The sequence below is a fragment of the Triticum urartu genome, chromosome 7 (assembly GCF_003073215.2).
Source record: "Triticum urartu cultivar G1812 chromosome 7, Tu2.1, whole genome shotgun sequence".
Lineage (NCBI taxonomy): Eukaryota > Viridiplantae > Streptophyta > Magnoliopsida > Poales > Poaceae > Triticum > Triticum urartu.
Window position 1 is genome coordinate 230787523 of NC_053028.1, and position 15310 is coordinate 230802832.

Genomic DNA, 15310 nt, shown 5'->3' on the forward strand with positions numbered 1-15310 from the left:
CAAAGGTATGGTCTACGGGGTCCACAAGGCTTCCCCGAGCATGGGCATAGGCTCGGCGGCAAAAATGGTGTTGACGTTTGCTAAACATTGTCCTGGAAGCGAAGTCCCTGTTCTAGACCACTTTGACCATGAGCTAAAAGGATGAAACATGGCACGTAATGCAACATGGAGTACATTTCATTTCCTTGTCGTTCATGACTGTCTGCAGAGTGGCAAGGGAACACCCAAAGCAGAAATAAAGACAAGAAAGGGAACGCATTCTTCTCATGTGTTAGTAATAACTGAAATGCTTCTAGAGCAGGCACCACGGCCTCATATTCTTCCCTCCGGCGGATCGATCCTGTCCGCTCATCCGCATCACGCGGCGCCCTCGCGCAGATAGCCATGCGCCTTGAGCGACTCCACCGAGTCGTCGAACATCTCCTCCACGCCTCTGAACTCAAGCCCCAGCTTCCGGATCTTTGACGTGTTGTAGCCGTACGTCTGCTCCCCGTAAATGTTCGGTAAACTGCACACAAATTTTCAGAATGGTGATATATGCTAACAAACTAAGGCTGGCAGTGTTCAGATGATCAACAGCGATGATGATGTATATATGCTTCCGGCGTGGTGGCCGGTGACTGACCTCTTCGGGATGGGGAACGACGGGAACCGTTTCGCGAGCAAGGCGACCAGCTCGTTGCTATCCAGAACCGCCGAGTTGCAGATGTACCTCCCCTTGGCGTCGGCGGTTTCGTAGACCAGGATGTGGCAGCTCGCGACGTCGTCGATGTGGACGTACCCCATCCTCCCGAAGATGGTGAACTTCTCCGTCTCCCCTGCGATATGGTTCAGTTTAGGGCCTTGAGTGTGTGATGCATAGGGTAGCAGCATAACTTCAGGCTGGCACCCCCAAGACATGAACAAATCAGACCAGCAGAAATGCTAACATATACCTTTAAACAAGCCAAGGACATCTGAGGCGGTGGGGCCTAACACAGGGGAGAGGTTAGGGCCGATGACGAACGTCGGAAGAACGGCCACGAGGTCGATGTTGTTCTCCTTGGCGAACTCCCAGGCTGATTTCTCAGCGAGGATCTTCGCAACAGCGTACCATATCTGCCAAGCACGTCGAGAAGAAAACCAACCCACTCTTTCTTCAGGGAAATGTTTGGAAAGAAAGATGCATCGGCATAAAAACGAAGCATCGTATTCATTTACCTGGATGCTTTCGCAGAACTCCACGGAGCTCCATGATGTTTCATCCAGCAGCACGTTGGGAGGGAATTCAGCTTCATCTCTCAGCCTCACAGTCGACGACGAAGACGTGAGGACAACCCTTTTGAGGAATGGATTCTTCTTGCAGGATCTCAGCACGTTTAGAGTGCCGTTTATCGCCGAATCAAGCATTTCTTCCTGCGATTGAAGTGGAATCACATGTCTACCAATTAAGACCCACCACCACAGGACATCTTTACCTTCCAAAATTGGGAAAAAAAGAAGATGGGCAGTGAAGTGATCATAGTTAGTATAGCATGCCTTGGAATCAGCGTTAGTGATGATAGGCGATGCGGTGTGGAAGACGCCCTCACAGGCCATCACGGCATCGTCGAAGCTCCCTTCTTCCAAGAGGTCAGCCCTGACAAGCTCCAGCCCCTCCTTAGCACCTGCTAAGTTCCAGAGGTGTGCTACCTTCTTCTGATTGCCTATCCAATTAGGAAATAAAATATGTCCGTCACATTGCTATCACTTTCAACAATTGCGCATTATCAATAAGAAACAAGAACGGGTTCCATCATTAGCAGCAACGAGAGGAATAAGAGAGTGGATCATTAGAGTGAGAGGAGAAGGACCTGGGTCTCTGACTGTCCCTAGAACATGATAACCTGACTCGAGAAGTCGCTTGACAAGCCAAGAGGCAACAAAGCCAGAGGCTCCAGTGACACACACCTTGCCCTTGGAAGTATTCGCCATTCTCTGAAGCTGGAAGTGCTCATGAAATTTGACACATCAACTTATATATGCAACATGAAGTATCTATTGTACAAGTAGAACAAGCAGAAAGACATACTGGTATGTCACCCCCTTTTGGTGATTCTGTTCGGCAGGTAGAGAGTAGGTTAGGAGGTTCACAGCTTCCACGCTCCAGTGCTTGGTCATAGTACATTACACAAGATCGCATTTTAAAAGCCCAGGAAAACCTGCTGTCAAAAATATATTAAAAGACACACCAGAAACCAGTCTACTGAGGTACAGCTTTACCAAAAGTCTTGCCAAAAAGAATACACATCCACTGATTTATTTGTAAGTTGTAACAGTTTGCTCATCCAATTTCTGCAAGATGTGATGGCAAAGCAGAAGAAGCTTTATTCATGGATATATTATTCTGATTACATTTTGACTGATAACCCGTCGCTGTAAATTCAATCAGAAACCAGCACAACAAAAGAATTACAGTCTTAATGTACACAAAAATGAGGGAGGAAAAAAATTCCTCAGAGTTCAGAGTATGCAAAACAGGTGGTATACACTCAATTTACACTACTCCTGTTTGGAGTAGATCCCAGATGCCGATAGCTTAGAGGAACAATGAGGTAGGCATATTCGCCGGGAGGAGGGTTCTGCTACGGGGCAAAACTTTACCAAGTGTATCAAAGCACAGCCATGTCTAAAAGTCCACTATCCAATTCATGTCTCAGGGGAGAGGCCAAAAGAAGATGCCATCTCTGCCAAGTGCTGCCATGTTGAATTCGTTATGAATGCTATAGGAACTACAGGCTGAAATATATATTCGTCACTATCCGGTTGGAGGTTATACAATGTTTTGAGTTCCAGCGCTTTAGATTCCGCGGCTTCAGCTTCTTTGCGTAATATCTCCACTTCCTCACCGTCATCCGTTTCAGTTGCAGCAGTCAATTCTGCTCTAGCAGCGGAGGAGTCCAGACGGAGCCTTTTGTAACTTGCCATGGCTGACTCTTGTTCTTTGAGCACAATAAGCCCTTCGCATTCCTGTATCTTGTCAGTGGTTGCTGTGATATCCTTTTCTATAACCTCCAGATCAGTACCAGCTTTCTCCAATTTAGCACGCAGTTCTTCCTTCTCAGAATTCAGTGCTTTTGCCTCTGCGGCTATTCTCCCTGCTTCCTTAAAGTTCCTTGCAGCAGCAGCAACCTTCTTTTCAGCCTCTAGTTCAGGGCCTCTTTTGTCAATAAAGCTCAGCTTCTGCTTACATGTAGCCATCTCTTGCTGTATGCCTGCTCTCTTTGAAGATATCTCCTGCAGACCCATCAATTAAGAAATATTCAGAATGAGGATCTTATCAGCACTGAAAAATATCTCAGTATATACCCAATGTTCTTTATCAGCAAAAAGAAATCATTTAAAGAATAGATGTTGTACCTGAAGACTAGTTCTAGCATCAGTTGTTTGTTGCCTGAGCATTTGGATGTCTTGCGAAATTTCCTCCTCCATTTTTAATAACCCAATTCTATCCTGCCTTGACTTCAAGATTGATAATGCAAGCTTCCTTCTGATTTCAACTGATTGTTGGCAAGCTTTTGCTTCGGAAGAACAAGCATTGATGATTTCCCGTAAGTCTGAGTCTTTCTGCTCTGCTGAAGAGATGCAGTTGACGATTTCATTCTTTTTTAAGACAAGTGCCTCGGTATCTTGATCAATTTTAGTTTGGGATTCCTGCAAGGAATTGATCTTCATGTCAATATCTGACTGGGAGCCATGAAATCTGGAGACCACTGCACTGATCCTTTCTTGAACCTCCTGGATCTGAGCATTGTTTTCAGCTATCTCTGCTTCTTTCAATCTCACCAACTCCAGCAGCTCAGCTAATTCCACTGTGAGGGTATCTCCCTTCTTACTTAGCATGTCCTTTTCTCTCTTATCGTCTTTAATCAAATGCTCTACTGAACCTTCTAACCCTGAACGTGCTGCTAAAACCAATTCTGTTTCAACCTCCATCTCTAGCTTCTTTATTTGTAGTAACTCCATTGATGTTTGCCACCCTTCTATTTCTTTCGAGGACATTTCTTCTGCTTGTTTGCTTACGGAATCAGCATGCTCTGTGGCATCCTAAGAAAGACAGAGATTGAATGTTAATGAGCTAGAAGAACAGAAACTGAAATGTAGCGAATCCTTAAGAGGTTCATAATTAGTTGTTGCCAAAAATTCTAGCAACATAGATTACTATATCTATTTAACTGTCACTGTATTCAGGTAGATATAAGATAGTTGCCAGTAAGTTTCATAAGGGGAATACCATTCCCTGGCTCTGGTAAACATGGACACTGGTGTCCTTTCGTGATCATATAGAACTGATCAAATTGATTCGTTTGGACTAGTCCAAAACTTCAAATCATCCTTCTCTTTCACGACTATCTTGCTGTTCGAACCTTTCAGTACCTTTTAGATACTTATCATATTGGATTATTATGCCAATGGATCTTGTTGGAAGCGATGGCAGCCATCAACACAATGCAATGCATGTATTACGATATCATCAAATCAAATATTATATTGTATCCAATAAAAAAGTATAAGCATTGTCAGATAGTTAACATGAAAACATGTTTGAGTAGCTCTCTAGAAATACTAGGTTTGATGCAATGAAAGCCTATCTATTTCAAAGTTATGGTTATTTAAAAGGATGCCTGAATTCAAGGAGTACATCTTTCATCGACATTACAGTTTTATGCAAGGTGAGGAAAAGAACGCACAGCTGATTTACCTTTGCAAACTGCTCGAGAAGGGCAGCAGCTTCCTCCTCCACGGCTATGCGGGACTCAAGCACATCCTGCAACTCCAAATCCACCGAATCATAATCAAGCTCCGCATCACGCAGCGCAGTCAACAACCGATCTTTGTCCTTCTCCAGAGCGGCAAGGGATTCACTGATCCTCTCGGCCCTCTCAAAGTCCTCGGCCTCGCACGCCTCCTCCAGCTCCCTCTCCAAATCCTTGTGCTTGGATGCCGCGGAACCGACGTCCTCCGCAACCTTCCTCTGCCTACCTGCCAGCTGCCTCCTCTTGGCTGCCACGGCTGCAGCTCTCTGCTGGACTGAATCAAGCTTGCCAGATATCTGAGATCTAAGCAGAGCCAACCTCTCCTCGATCCCCACTACTGCAACTCCAGCCTCTTCAGCATCCTTGACACCATCTTCTTCTTTCGCCTCCTGTTTCGCATCCAAAGAACTGATGCTGACTGCATCCAGAGAATTGGCATCCGGATCCACCACAGCTGCATCTCTCTCATCGTCATTGCCTGGCTGGTCAAGGTACTGGACGGGGATAGGGGGAGCAGCGTCATATGTAGAAGCATCGGAGAGGCTACTACTACTACTCGTAGTACGAAGTATAGTAGCCGTAGCAGCAGCGGCGGCGGGGGCGGGGGCGGCGGCGGTGTTAGCGATTGGCACGGTAGGCGGCAGAGTGGGGGCGGTTTGAGGCGAGCGGCCGTACCCGATGCGCACGGCCCTCTTCTTCTTCCGGAGCGACGAGGAGGACGGCTGGCGCGAGAGGGCAGCGGCGGCGGGGGTAGGCGTGACCGGCGAGGGGGGGCGGTGGTTCTGATCTTGGGCTTGGGGTTGGGGGTGCTGGTCCTGGTCTAGTGGAGGCTGAGGGGCGAGCAGGGTGAGATCGGAGAAGAGGTCCTCGTCCAGAGGCTGGGAGGCGGCGCTGGACTCAGCGTCGGAGGCGGAGGCGGATGCGGCGGCGGGAGAGGGCGTGGGCGGCTTGGGGGGTTCGGGTGCCTCCTCGGCCTCGGCGGCTGCGGGGTCAGCGGGGGCGAAGAGGACCATGCCCTCGAAGAGCGAGTCGCCGCCGTCGCCCCACCCGCCGTCCTGCGACGCCATCGGCTCGGCGGCGAGCTCTCCGGGAATCTGCTGCGGCTGACGGGACGCGGGAGGGGGAGGACGCGGAGTGGACCTGTGCGTTAACGGGTGCTGCTCTAGACTCGACTCTAGCGGATCATAATACTCTGCTTTGGCTCCGATGCGGGGGAAACTCGGGTTGAACTTTTGTCGCGTGCGAGAAGATTAGACGAAGAAGCCAGCTGATTGCATGATCCTCCCCCCACACGGCAATCCATGTGCCGAGGCTCGACTCGAACCGCAAAGTGTGTCATCATCCTTATCAAGAAACCATAAACAACATCCTTCAAGAAACTAGTCATAAACAACCACATGGCACATGTGATAAGCAATTCAAACTTGATGAAAAATCAGAGACAAAAATACACGCGTTTTCAATATCTGTCCGTCCCTCGGGAGGATTGGAGCAGCGTGTGATTCATTAGAAAGAAAATATAACACTGAAGATAACACGACTTTACATCGTCAATGAAGATGTGACTCGAACAATGTAGCGATGTTTACGTCGTCGAGATGGCACGACTCACACAACACCAAAACAACTAACCATGACCCTGTGACCCAAATCCTAGTGGTCCAAAAGCAATACACGAGAGGTAAACACTTACGACATGGGGCAACGAGCTACACCGACAAATCAGACTAAACATGACCTCATTCACAGGAAAAAAGGAAAAAAGGACCAATCATGAGTAAAAAGTGTGTTTATCCTTTCTTTAGGAAGAGTGTATTTATGTTGTAGATGATATGTACAAACAAGTAGTTCGTGAGTCTTTTCCAAGACTTCACATGTAATATGTGGCATATAGTGCATAGTTATGAAATAAATTTTAGAACTCCACTGCTCCAACAGAGTGCATATGAGTTCATAGAAATATCCAGCGTGTTGCCGCGTAATTCGATAGTATTTTACGTATTGTATAGAATAATAAATTCATTCTTATGATTTAAATATATGAGAAGTTTGTGTAAAGCTAAAACACAAAAAACTTAACATAATAGTAGTTTAGATATCACAGCTGAATGCAATGGGATTTAAAATGTACTTGTAGTGTACTAATGCATAGCAAAAATAGCTTGAAAATGGGTTTGCCTATATAAGACATATGGACTCCACTATTCCAATTGTATTCTTTTGATTTTGTAACACCACTTTGAATTGCATGGATTTGAAGCGTTTTTTTTACCCTGTGACCGTAGAACAATTGTTCTACGGTATTTTCATTAAATGTAATATATACAAACTACAAACTACAAAGTACAAAAACCAACCACAAATCACCCAATGCCAGTTCTAGGTATCATAATAGAATGAATCACAGGGTCTGTTCAATCCACTGATCTATCTTTGCAGCCTTGGCTTCCTTCGTTCTGAGTTTAATGTGTTGCATGCCTTCCTGAACATAGAATTTCCAGGTGTTCAAACTAGGTGGAGTAGATCTGAATATCTTATCATTCCTGACCATCCATATTCCCCAGCGGCCCATGGTAATGATCTCCATAGCCAAATCTTGGGGAAGATGCTTAATCATCAGTCCAACCTCATCATAGGTCGAAATACCCCTCTGTCTGTTGGGAGAATACAATTCCAGCAGTTAAGTGCAAAGTGGCAGTCCCAGAACAGGTGAATTAAAGTTTATTGGGTTCTGTCCAAGCAAAGAGCGCAGTTGTAGTCAGGCAGGTGCATGTTTTTTCTGTGTAGCAGATTCCTTGTACTAACTCTGTCATAGAGTAGCATCCAAAAGAAAATCTTGTGCGTTAATTTGCAATTCGATTTCCATAACTGCCTGAAGATGAAGTGTGCTTTATTCTTGTCAATCAGATTATTGTACATCTTCATAGCTGAGAAGGTTGGTGAGGCCCAGTTATATCTCCACTTATCAGTGTCCTTAGTGAGAATCAGACCATGCAGTTGATCTTGAAAGAGGTTGAATTGGTTAAAAGCCTGTTGAGAGAGAGGTCGGTGGAAACAGGTCTCCAGTTCCTGTTGCTCTAGCATTTGGTTCATTGTGATGTCTTTGTTGATGACAAAAGAATAGAGTTCAGGCATCTTTAGATGGAGTGGTAGGTCCGACCAATTATCACGCCAAAACAGAATAGTCTCCCCCTTTCCTGGTATGCATCTAGCATGTTTCTTCTATTCAGGCAAAGTCTGCAGAATGCCTTTCCACCAGAAAGAACCCACCAATTTGTTACTCGGCAGACCATCTTGGTAATAGGTTTCCCATAAAATCTTGACCCAAGGTGTGTCATCTTTGTTGAAAAACTTATGCAAGAATTTCATAAGCAGGGCCTGATTATGCTTATAGATATCTAGGACTCCCAGGCCACCATGCGATTTGGGCTGACAAACCTTATCCCAAGAGACCAGAACCATACCTCTATCCTGAGTGCCAAATTTCCTCCAGAAACAGTTCATAAGATAAGAATTAATCTGCTTGACCACTGTTTTAGGGATCCAAAGTGTGCACATAACAAAAGTGGGCATGCTGGTGAAGACAGATTTAATGAGGGTCAATTTGTCACCAAAGGATAGCAAGGTAGAGCAACTCAATAACCTTGATTCAATCCTTTGTAATATTGGGAGAAAATCCACAATCTTGGGCTTAGTATGACACAAAGGAAGACTCGGATATTTGTGTGGCAAAGCTCCAATCTGACAGCCCAATAACTGAGAAAGAGTGTCCATCTTGTCCTAGGGGGTGTTGATTGCAATGAGAGTTGACTTTGAGCAGTTCACTTTGAGCCCAGTGTATGCAGCATAATGGAGCAGAAGGTTTTTGATGTGTTCTAGCTGCCTACTATCAGCATTGGCCACCAGAATAGTGTCATCAGCATACTGAATGATAGGGTAGTCAGGGCATGAATGATGTATCAATGGAGAATGTAGTAAATTGTTGTGCATGGCTTCATTCATCATGGTTTGAAGTAGATCAGCAGCAATCACAAAGATGAGGGGTGATAAGGGGTCACCTTGTCTAACACCCTTCTTATAGAGAAACTGTTTACCTGGAACTCCATTGAGAAGGACTGAGGAAAACCCAGACCCATAGATCATTTGTATCCAGTGAATCCACCTAGGTCCAAAACCCTTAGCTCTCGTGATCTGGATGATGGTGTCATGATTAAGCATGTCAAATGCCTTCTCAAATCAAGCTTTAATAAGACCAATTCTTTTTTGCTTTGAAAGCATTGATGGATATATTCATAAGACCATGCAAGGCAATCCTGGATGCATCTATTATTCAAGAATCCATACTGGTTGGTGTGGACCAATTTGAGGATAACTTTTTGCAGTCTATTGGCCAACAGCTTGGTTATGATCTTGAGTGTGCAGTTGAGCAAGGAGATGGGTCTAAAATCAGATGGTCCAGAAGCAGCATCTATTTTGGGGATTAGAGTGATAAAGGAATAATTGATGCTTTGAATATTTACATTGCCGTGGTAGAAATCATGAATGAGCCTGTAAAAATCAACAGCAACAATATCCCAACATGCCTTAAGGAAAGCTGCATTAAAACCATCTGGCCCAGGTGACTTGTCTAATGGCATATGGTTTACCACCTCATCAATCTCCTTGTTGGTGAATGGAATTTCTAGCTCTGATAAATCAACTGAAGCATGCAGAAGCTCATGAAGGTTGAGGGGATTCTCAGAAGGGATTTTTGTGCCCAGCATGTCTCTGAATGCTCTGAAAAGGATAGCTGCCTTAGCCTGGTGATCATGAAATTCATTATCAGTTTCATCTCTAAGCATAGCAATACAATTGTTTCTGTGTTTGATTGTGGCCTTGGCTTGAAAATATTTGGTATTGGCCTCCCCCATCTGAATTTGTCTAATGGTGGCTCTCCGTTTCCAATAAATTCTGTGATGATCAAGTAGTTGAGCAATATGCTCCTTAAGGATTCTCCTCCCATTTGATTCCTCTGTGGTAAGTGGCCTGAATTCTTCAAAATGATCATAGCAGAGGATAAGGAAATTAGTATCTGCAATAGTGCTCTTCAGGTCTGAGAGTTGTCTGGCCCAAATCTTCAGCCCTTTTCTTAATCTTTTGAATTTGGCTGCAATAGTTTTGGCACTATCCACTTCATTCACATCTTGTGACCAGATAGATTTGTGTTGGGGAACGTAGTAATTTCAAAAAAAAATCCTACGCACACGCAAGATCATGGTGATGCATAGCAACGAGAGGGGAGAGTGTTGTCCACGTACCCTCGTAGACCGAAAGCGGAAGCGTTAGCACAACGCGGTTGATGTAGTCGTACGTCTTCACGGCCCGACCGATCAAGCACCGAAACTACGACACCTCCGAGTTCTAGCACACGTTCAGCTCGATGACGATCCCCGGACTCCGATCCAGCAGAATGTCGGGGAAGAGTTCCGTCAGCACGACGGCGTGGTGACGATCTTGATGTTCTACCGTCGCAGGGCTTCGCCTAAGTCGCAGGGCTTCGCCTAAGCACCGCTACAATATTATCGAGGTGTGGTGGAGGGGGCACCGCACACGGCTAAAGAGATCAAGATCAATTGTTGTGTCTATGGGGTGCCCCCTGGCCACGTATATAAAGGAGTGGAGGAGGGGGGAGGGCCGGCCCTATGGCGCGCCCTGGGGAGTCCTACTCCCACCGGGAGTAGGATTCCCCCCTTCCAAGTAGTAGGAGTAGGAGTCAAGGCAAGGGAAGGAGAAGAGAAGGAAGGAGGGGGCGCAGCCCCTCCTAGTCCAATTCGGACTAGGCCTTGGGGGGGCGCCCAACCTCTCCTCTCTCTTTCCCCTAAAGCCCAATAAGGCCCATATCTCCCCGGCGAATTCCCGTAACTCTCCGGTACTCCGAAAAATACCCGAATCACTCGGAACCTTTCCGATGTCCGAATATAGTCGTCCAATATATCGATCTTTACGTCTCGACCATTTCGAGACTCCTCGTCATGTCCCCGATCTCATCCGGGACTCCGAACTCTTCGGTACATCAAAATCATAAACTCATAATATAACTGTCATCGACTTAAGCGTGCGGACCCTACGGGTTCGAGAACAATGTAGACATGACCGAGACACGTCTCCGGTCAATAACCAATAGCGGAACCTGGATGCTCATATTGGCTCCTACATATTCTACGAAGATCTTTATCGGTCAGACCGCATAACAACATACGTTGTTCCCTTTGTCATATATGTTACTTGCCCGAGATTCGATCGTCGGTATCTCAATACCTAGTTCAATCTCGTTACTCGGCAAGTCTCTTTACTCATTCCGTAATACATCATCTGCAACTAACTCATTAGTTGCAATGCTTGCAAGGCTTATGTGATGTGCATTACCGAGAGGGCCCAGAGATTTACCGAGAGGGCCCAGAGATACCTCTCCGACAATCGGAGTGACAAATCCTAATCTCGAAATACGCCAACCCAACATGTATCTTTAGAGACACCTGTAGAGCTCCTTTATAGTCACCCAGTTACGTTGTGACGTTTGGTAGCACACAAAGTGTTCCTCCGGCAAACGGGAGTTGCATAATCTCATAGTCATAGGAACATGTACAAGTCATGAAGAAAGCAATAGCAACATACTAAACGATCGGGTGCTAAGCTAATGGAATGGGTCATGTCAATCACATCATTCTCCTAATGATGTGATCCCGTTAATCAAATAACAACTCGTTTGTTTATGGTTAGGAAACATAACCATCTTCGATTAACGAGCTAGTCAAGTAGAGGCATACTAGTGACACTTTGTTTGTCTATGTATTCACACAAGTATTATATTTCCGGTTAATACAATTCTAGCATGAATAATAAACATTTATCATGATATAAGGAAATAAATAATAACTTTATTATTGCCTCTAGGGCATATTTCCTTCAGTCTCCCACTTTTACTAGAGTCAATAATCTAGTTCACATCGCCATGTGATTTAACAGCAATAGTTCACATCACCATGTGATTAACACCCATAGTTCACATCGATATGTGATCAACACCCAAAGGGTTTACTAGAGTCAGTAATCTAGTTCACATCGCTATGTTATTAACACCCAAAGAGTACTAAGGTGTGATCATGTTTTGCTTGTGAGATAATTTTAGTCAACAGGTCTGTCACATTCAGATCCGTAAGTATTTTGCGAATTTCTATGTCAACAATGCTCTGCATGGAGCTACTCTAGCTTATTGCTCTCACTTTCAATATGTATCTAGATCGAGACTTAGAGTCATCCAGATCTGTGTCAAAACTTGCATCGACGTAACTTTTTACGACGAACCTTTTTGTCACCTCCATAATTGAGAAATATTTCCTTATTCTACTAAGGATAATTTTGACCGCTGTCCAGTGATCTACTCTTAGATCACTATTGTACTCCCTTGCTTAACACAGTGTAGGGTATACAATAGATCTGGTACACAGCATGGCATACTTTATAGAACCTATGGCTGAGGCATGGGGAATGACTTTCATTCTATTTCTATCTCCTGCCGTGGTCGGGCTTTGAGTCTTACTCAATTTCACACCTTGCAACACAGGCAAGAACTCTTTCTTTGACTGTTCCATTTCAAACACTCCTTTATGCTTTGCAGAATAATTCTACATTATTTCCGATCAACAATATGTCATACACATATACTTATCAGAAATGATGTAGTGCTCCCACTCACTTTCTTGTAAATACAGGCTTCACCGCAAGTCTGTATAAAACTATATGCTTTGATCAACTTATCAAAGCGTATATTCCAACTCCGAGATGCTTGCACCAGTCCATAGATGGATCGTTGGAGCTTGCATATTTTGTTAACACCTTTAGGATTGACAAAACCTTCTGGTTACATCATATACAACTCTTTTTTAAGAAATACATTAAGGAATGCAGTTTTGTTTATCCATTTGCTAGATTTCATAAAATGCGGCAATTGCTAACATGATTCGGACAGACTTAAGCATAGATACGAGTGAGAAACTCTCATCGTAGTCAACACCTTGAACTTGTCGAAAACCTTTTGCGACAATTCTAGCTTTGTAGATAGTAACACTACTATCAGCGTCCGTCTTCCTCTTGAAGATCCATTTATTTTCTATGGCTTGCCGATCATCGGGCAAATCCATCAAAGTCCATACTTTGTTCTCATACATGGATCATATCTCAGATTTTATGGCCTCAAACCATTTCGCGGAATCTGGGCTCATCATCGCTTCCTCATAGTTCGCAAGTTCGTCATGGTCTAGTAACATGACTTCCAGAACAGGATTACTGTACCACTCTGGTGCAGATCTCACTCTGGTTTACCTACGAGATTCGGTAGTAACTTGATCTGAAGTTACATGATCATCATCATTAGCTTCCTCACTAATTGGTGTAGTAGTCACAGGAACAAATTTCTGTGATGAACTACTTTCCAACAAGGGAGCAGGTACAGTTACCTCATCAAGTTCTACTTTCCTCCCACTCACTTCTTTCGAGAGAAACTCCTTCTCTAGAAAAACTCCGAATTTAGCAACAAAAGTCTTGCCTTCGAATTTGTGATAGAAGGTGTACCCAACAGTCTTCTTTGGGTATCCTATGAAGACATATTTCTCCGATTTGGGTTTGAGCTTATCAGGATGAAACTTTTTCATATAAGCATCACAATCCCAAACTTTAAGAAACGATAACTTTGGTTTCTTGCCAAACCACAGTTCAGATTGTGTCGTCTCAACGGACTTAGATGGTGCCCTTTTAAACGTGAATGCAGCTGTCTTTAATGCATAACCCCAAAACGATAGTGGTAGATCGATAAGAGACATCATAGATCGCACCATATCTAATAAAGTACGGTTATAATGTTCGGACACACCATTATGCTGTGGTGTTCTAGGTGGCGTGAGTAGTAAAACTCGTAACTCAAATATTTTACCTCTGCGATCATATCATAGAAACTTTTATTTTCTTGTTACGATGATTCTCCACTTCACTCTGAAATTCTTTGAACTTTTCAAATATTTCAGACTTGTGTTTCATTAAGTAGATATACCCATATCTGCTCAAATCATCTGTGAAGGTCAGAAAATAATGATACCCGCCGCGAGCCTTAACACTCATCGGATCTCATACATCAGTATGTATTATTTCCAGTAAGTCAGTTGCTCGCTCCATAGTTCCGGAGAACGGCGTTTTAGTCATCTTGCCCATGAGGCATGGTTCACAAGCATCAACTGATTCATAATCAAGTGATTCCAAAAACCCATTAGCATGGAGTTTCTTCATGCGCTTTACACCAACATGACCTAAACGGCAGTGCCACAAATAAGTTGCACTATCAAATAAGTTGCACTATCATTATTAACTTTGCACTTTTGGTTTCAATATTATGATTATGTGTATCACTACGATCGAGATCCAACGAACTATTTTCATTGGGTGTGTAACCATATAAGGTTTTATTCATGTAAACAGAACAACAATTTATTCTCTTACTTAAATGAATAACCGTATTACAATAAACATGATCAAATCATATTCATGCAACGCAAACACCAAATAACACTTATTCAGGTTCAACACTAATCCCGAAAGTATAGGGAGTGTGCGATGATGATCATATCAATCTTGGAACCACTTCCAACACACATCGTCACTTCACCCTTAACTAGTCTCTGTTTATTCTGCAACTCCCGTTTCGAGTTACTAATCTTAGCAACTGAACTAGTATCAAATACTGAGGGGTTGCTATAAACACTAGTAAAGTACACATCAATAACATGTATATCAAATATACCTATGTTCACTTTGCCATCCTTCTTATCTGCCAATCACTTGGGGTAGTTCCGCTTCCAGTGACCAGTCCCTTTGCAGTAGAAACACTTAGTCTCAGGTCTTAGGACCAGACTTGGGCTTCTTCACTTGAGCAGCAACTTGCTTGCTGTTCTTCTTGAAGTTCCCCTTCTTCCCTCTGCCCTTTTCTTGAAACTAGTGGTCTTGTCTACCATCAACACTTGATGTTTTTCTCGATTTCTACCTTCGTCAATTTCAGCATTAGAAGAGCTTGGGAATCGTTTCCGTTATCCCTTGCATATCATAGTTCATCACGAAGTTCTACTAACTTGGTGATGGTGACTAGAGAATTCTGTCAATCACTATTTTATCTGGAAGATTAACTCCCACTTGATTCAAGCGATTGTAGTACCCAGACAATCTGAGCACATGCTCACTATGAGCGATTCTCCTCCATCTTTTAGCTATAGAACTTGTTGGAGACTTCATATCGCTCAACTCGGGTATTTGCTTGAAATATTAACTTCAACTCCTGGAACATCTCATATGGTCCATGACGTTCAAAACGTCTTTGAAGTCCCGATTCTAAGCCATTAAGCATGGTGCACTAAACTATCAAGTAGTCATCATATTGAGCTAGCCAAACGTTCATAACGTCTGCATCTGCTCCTGCAATAGGTCTGTCACCTAGCGGTGCATCAAGGACATAA

The 15310-nt window shown here is 43.9% G+C and overlaps 2 protein-coding genes across 2 annotated transcripts; both read right to left on the bottom strand.

Annotated features, from left to right (window-relative positions):
* Positions 1-156: 156 nt before the first annotated feature.
* LOC125526061 (tetraketide alpha-pyrone reductase 1-like) lies at positions 157-2312 on the bottom strand. The gene is made up of 7 exons (XM_048691089.1): positions 2051-2312; positions 1833-1962; positions 1519-1685; positions 1201-1395; positions 936-1098; positions 626-818; positions 157-508 (listed from the first exon to the last, which is right to left on the bottom strand). The coding sequence occupies exons 1-7, from the start codon at positions 2159-2161 to the stop codon at positions 358-360; spliced, it is 1110 nt and encodes a 369-aa protein (XP_048547046.1). The 5' UTR covers positions 2162-2312; the 3' UTR covers positions 157-357.
* Positions 2313-2323: 11 nt separating this feature from the next.
* On the bottom strand, positions 2324-6063 carry LOC125526060 (GRIP and coiled-coil domain-containing protein C27D7.02c). The gene is made up of 3 exons (XM_048691087.1): positions 4721-6063; positions 3379-4065; positions 2324-3255 (listed from the first exon to the last, which is right to left on the bottom strand). Exons 1-3 carry the CDS (start codon positions 5840-5842, stop codon positions 2668-2670), a joined length of 2397 nt encoding a protein of 798 aa, XP_048547044.1. The 5' UTR covers positions 5843-6063; the 3' UTR covers positions 2324-2667.
* Positions 6064-15310: the final 9247 nt, after the last annotated feature.

Coding starts and splice junctions, on each gene's coding strand:
- LOC125526061 (XM_048691089.1), bottom strand. CDS start 2,161: ATGCGATCTTGTGTAATGTACTATGACCAAGCACTGGAGCGTGGAAGC. Junction 1,686..1,832: donor AGGGACAGTCAGAGACCCAG/GTCCTTCTCCTC, acceptor CTAATTGGATAG/GCAATCAGAAGAAGGTAGCA. Junction 819..935: donor TGTCCTTGGCTTGTTTAAAG/GTATATGTTAGC, acceptor ACCATATCGCAG/GGGAGACGGAGAAGTTCACC.
- LOC125526060 (XM_048691087.1), bottom strand. CDS start 5,842: ATGGCGTCGCAGGACGGCGGGTGGGGCGACGGCGGCGACTCGCTCTTC. Junction 4,066..4,720: donor TTCTCGAGCAGTTTGCAAAG/GTAAATCAGCTG, acceptor TGTCTTTCTTAG/GATGCCACAGAGCATGCTGA. Junction 3,256..3,378: donor ATGCTAGAACTAGTCTTCAG/GTACAACATCTA, acceptor ATGGGTCTGCAG/GAGATATCTTCAAAGAGAGC.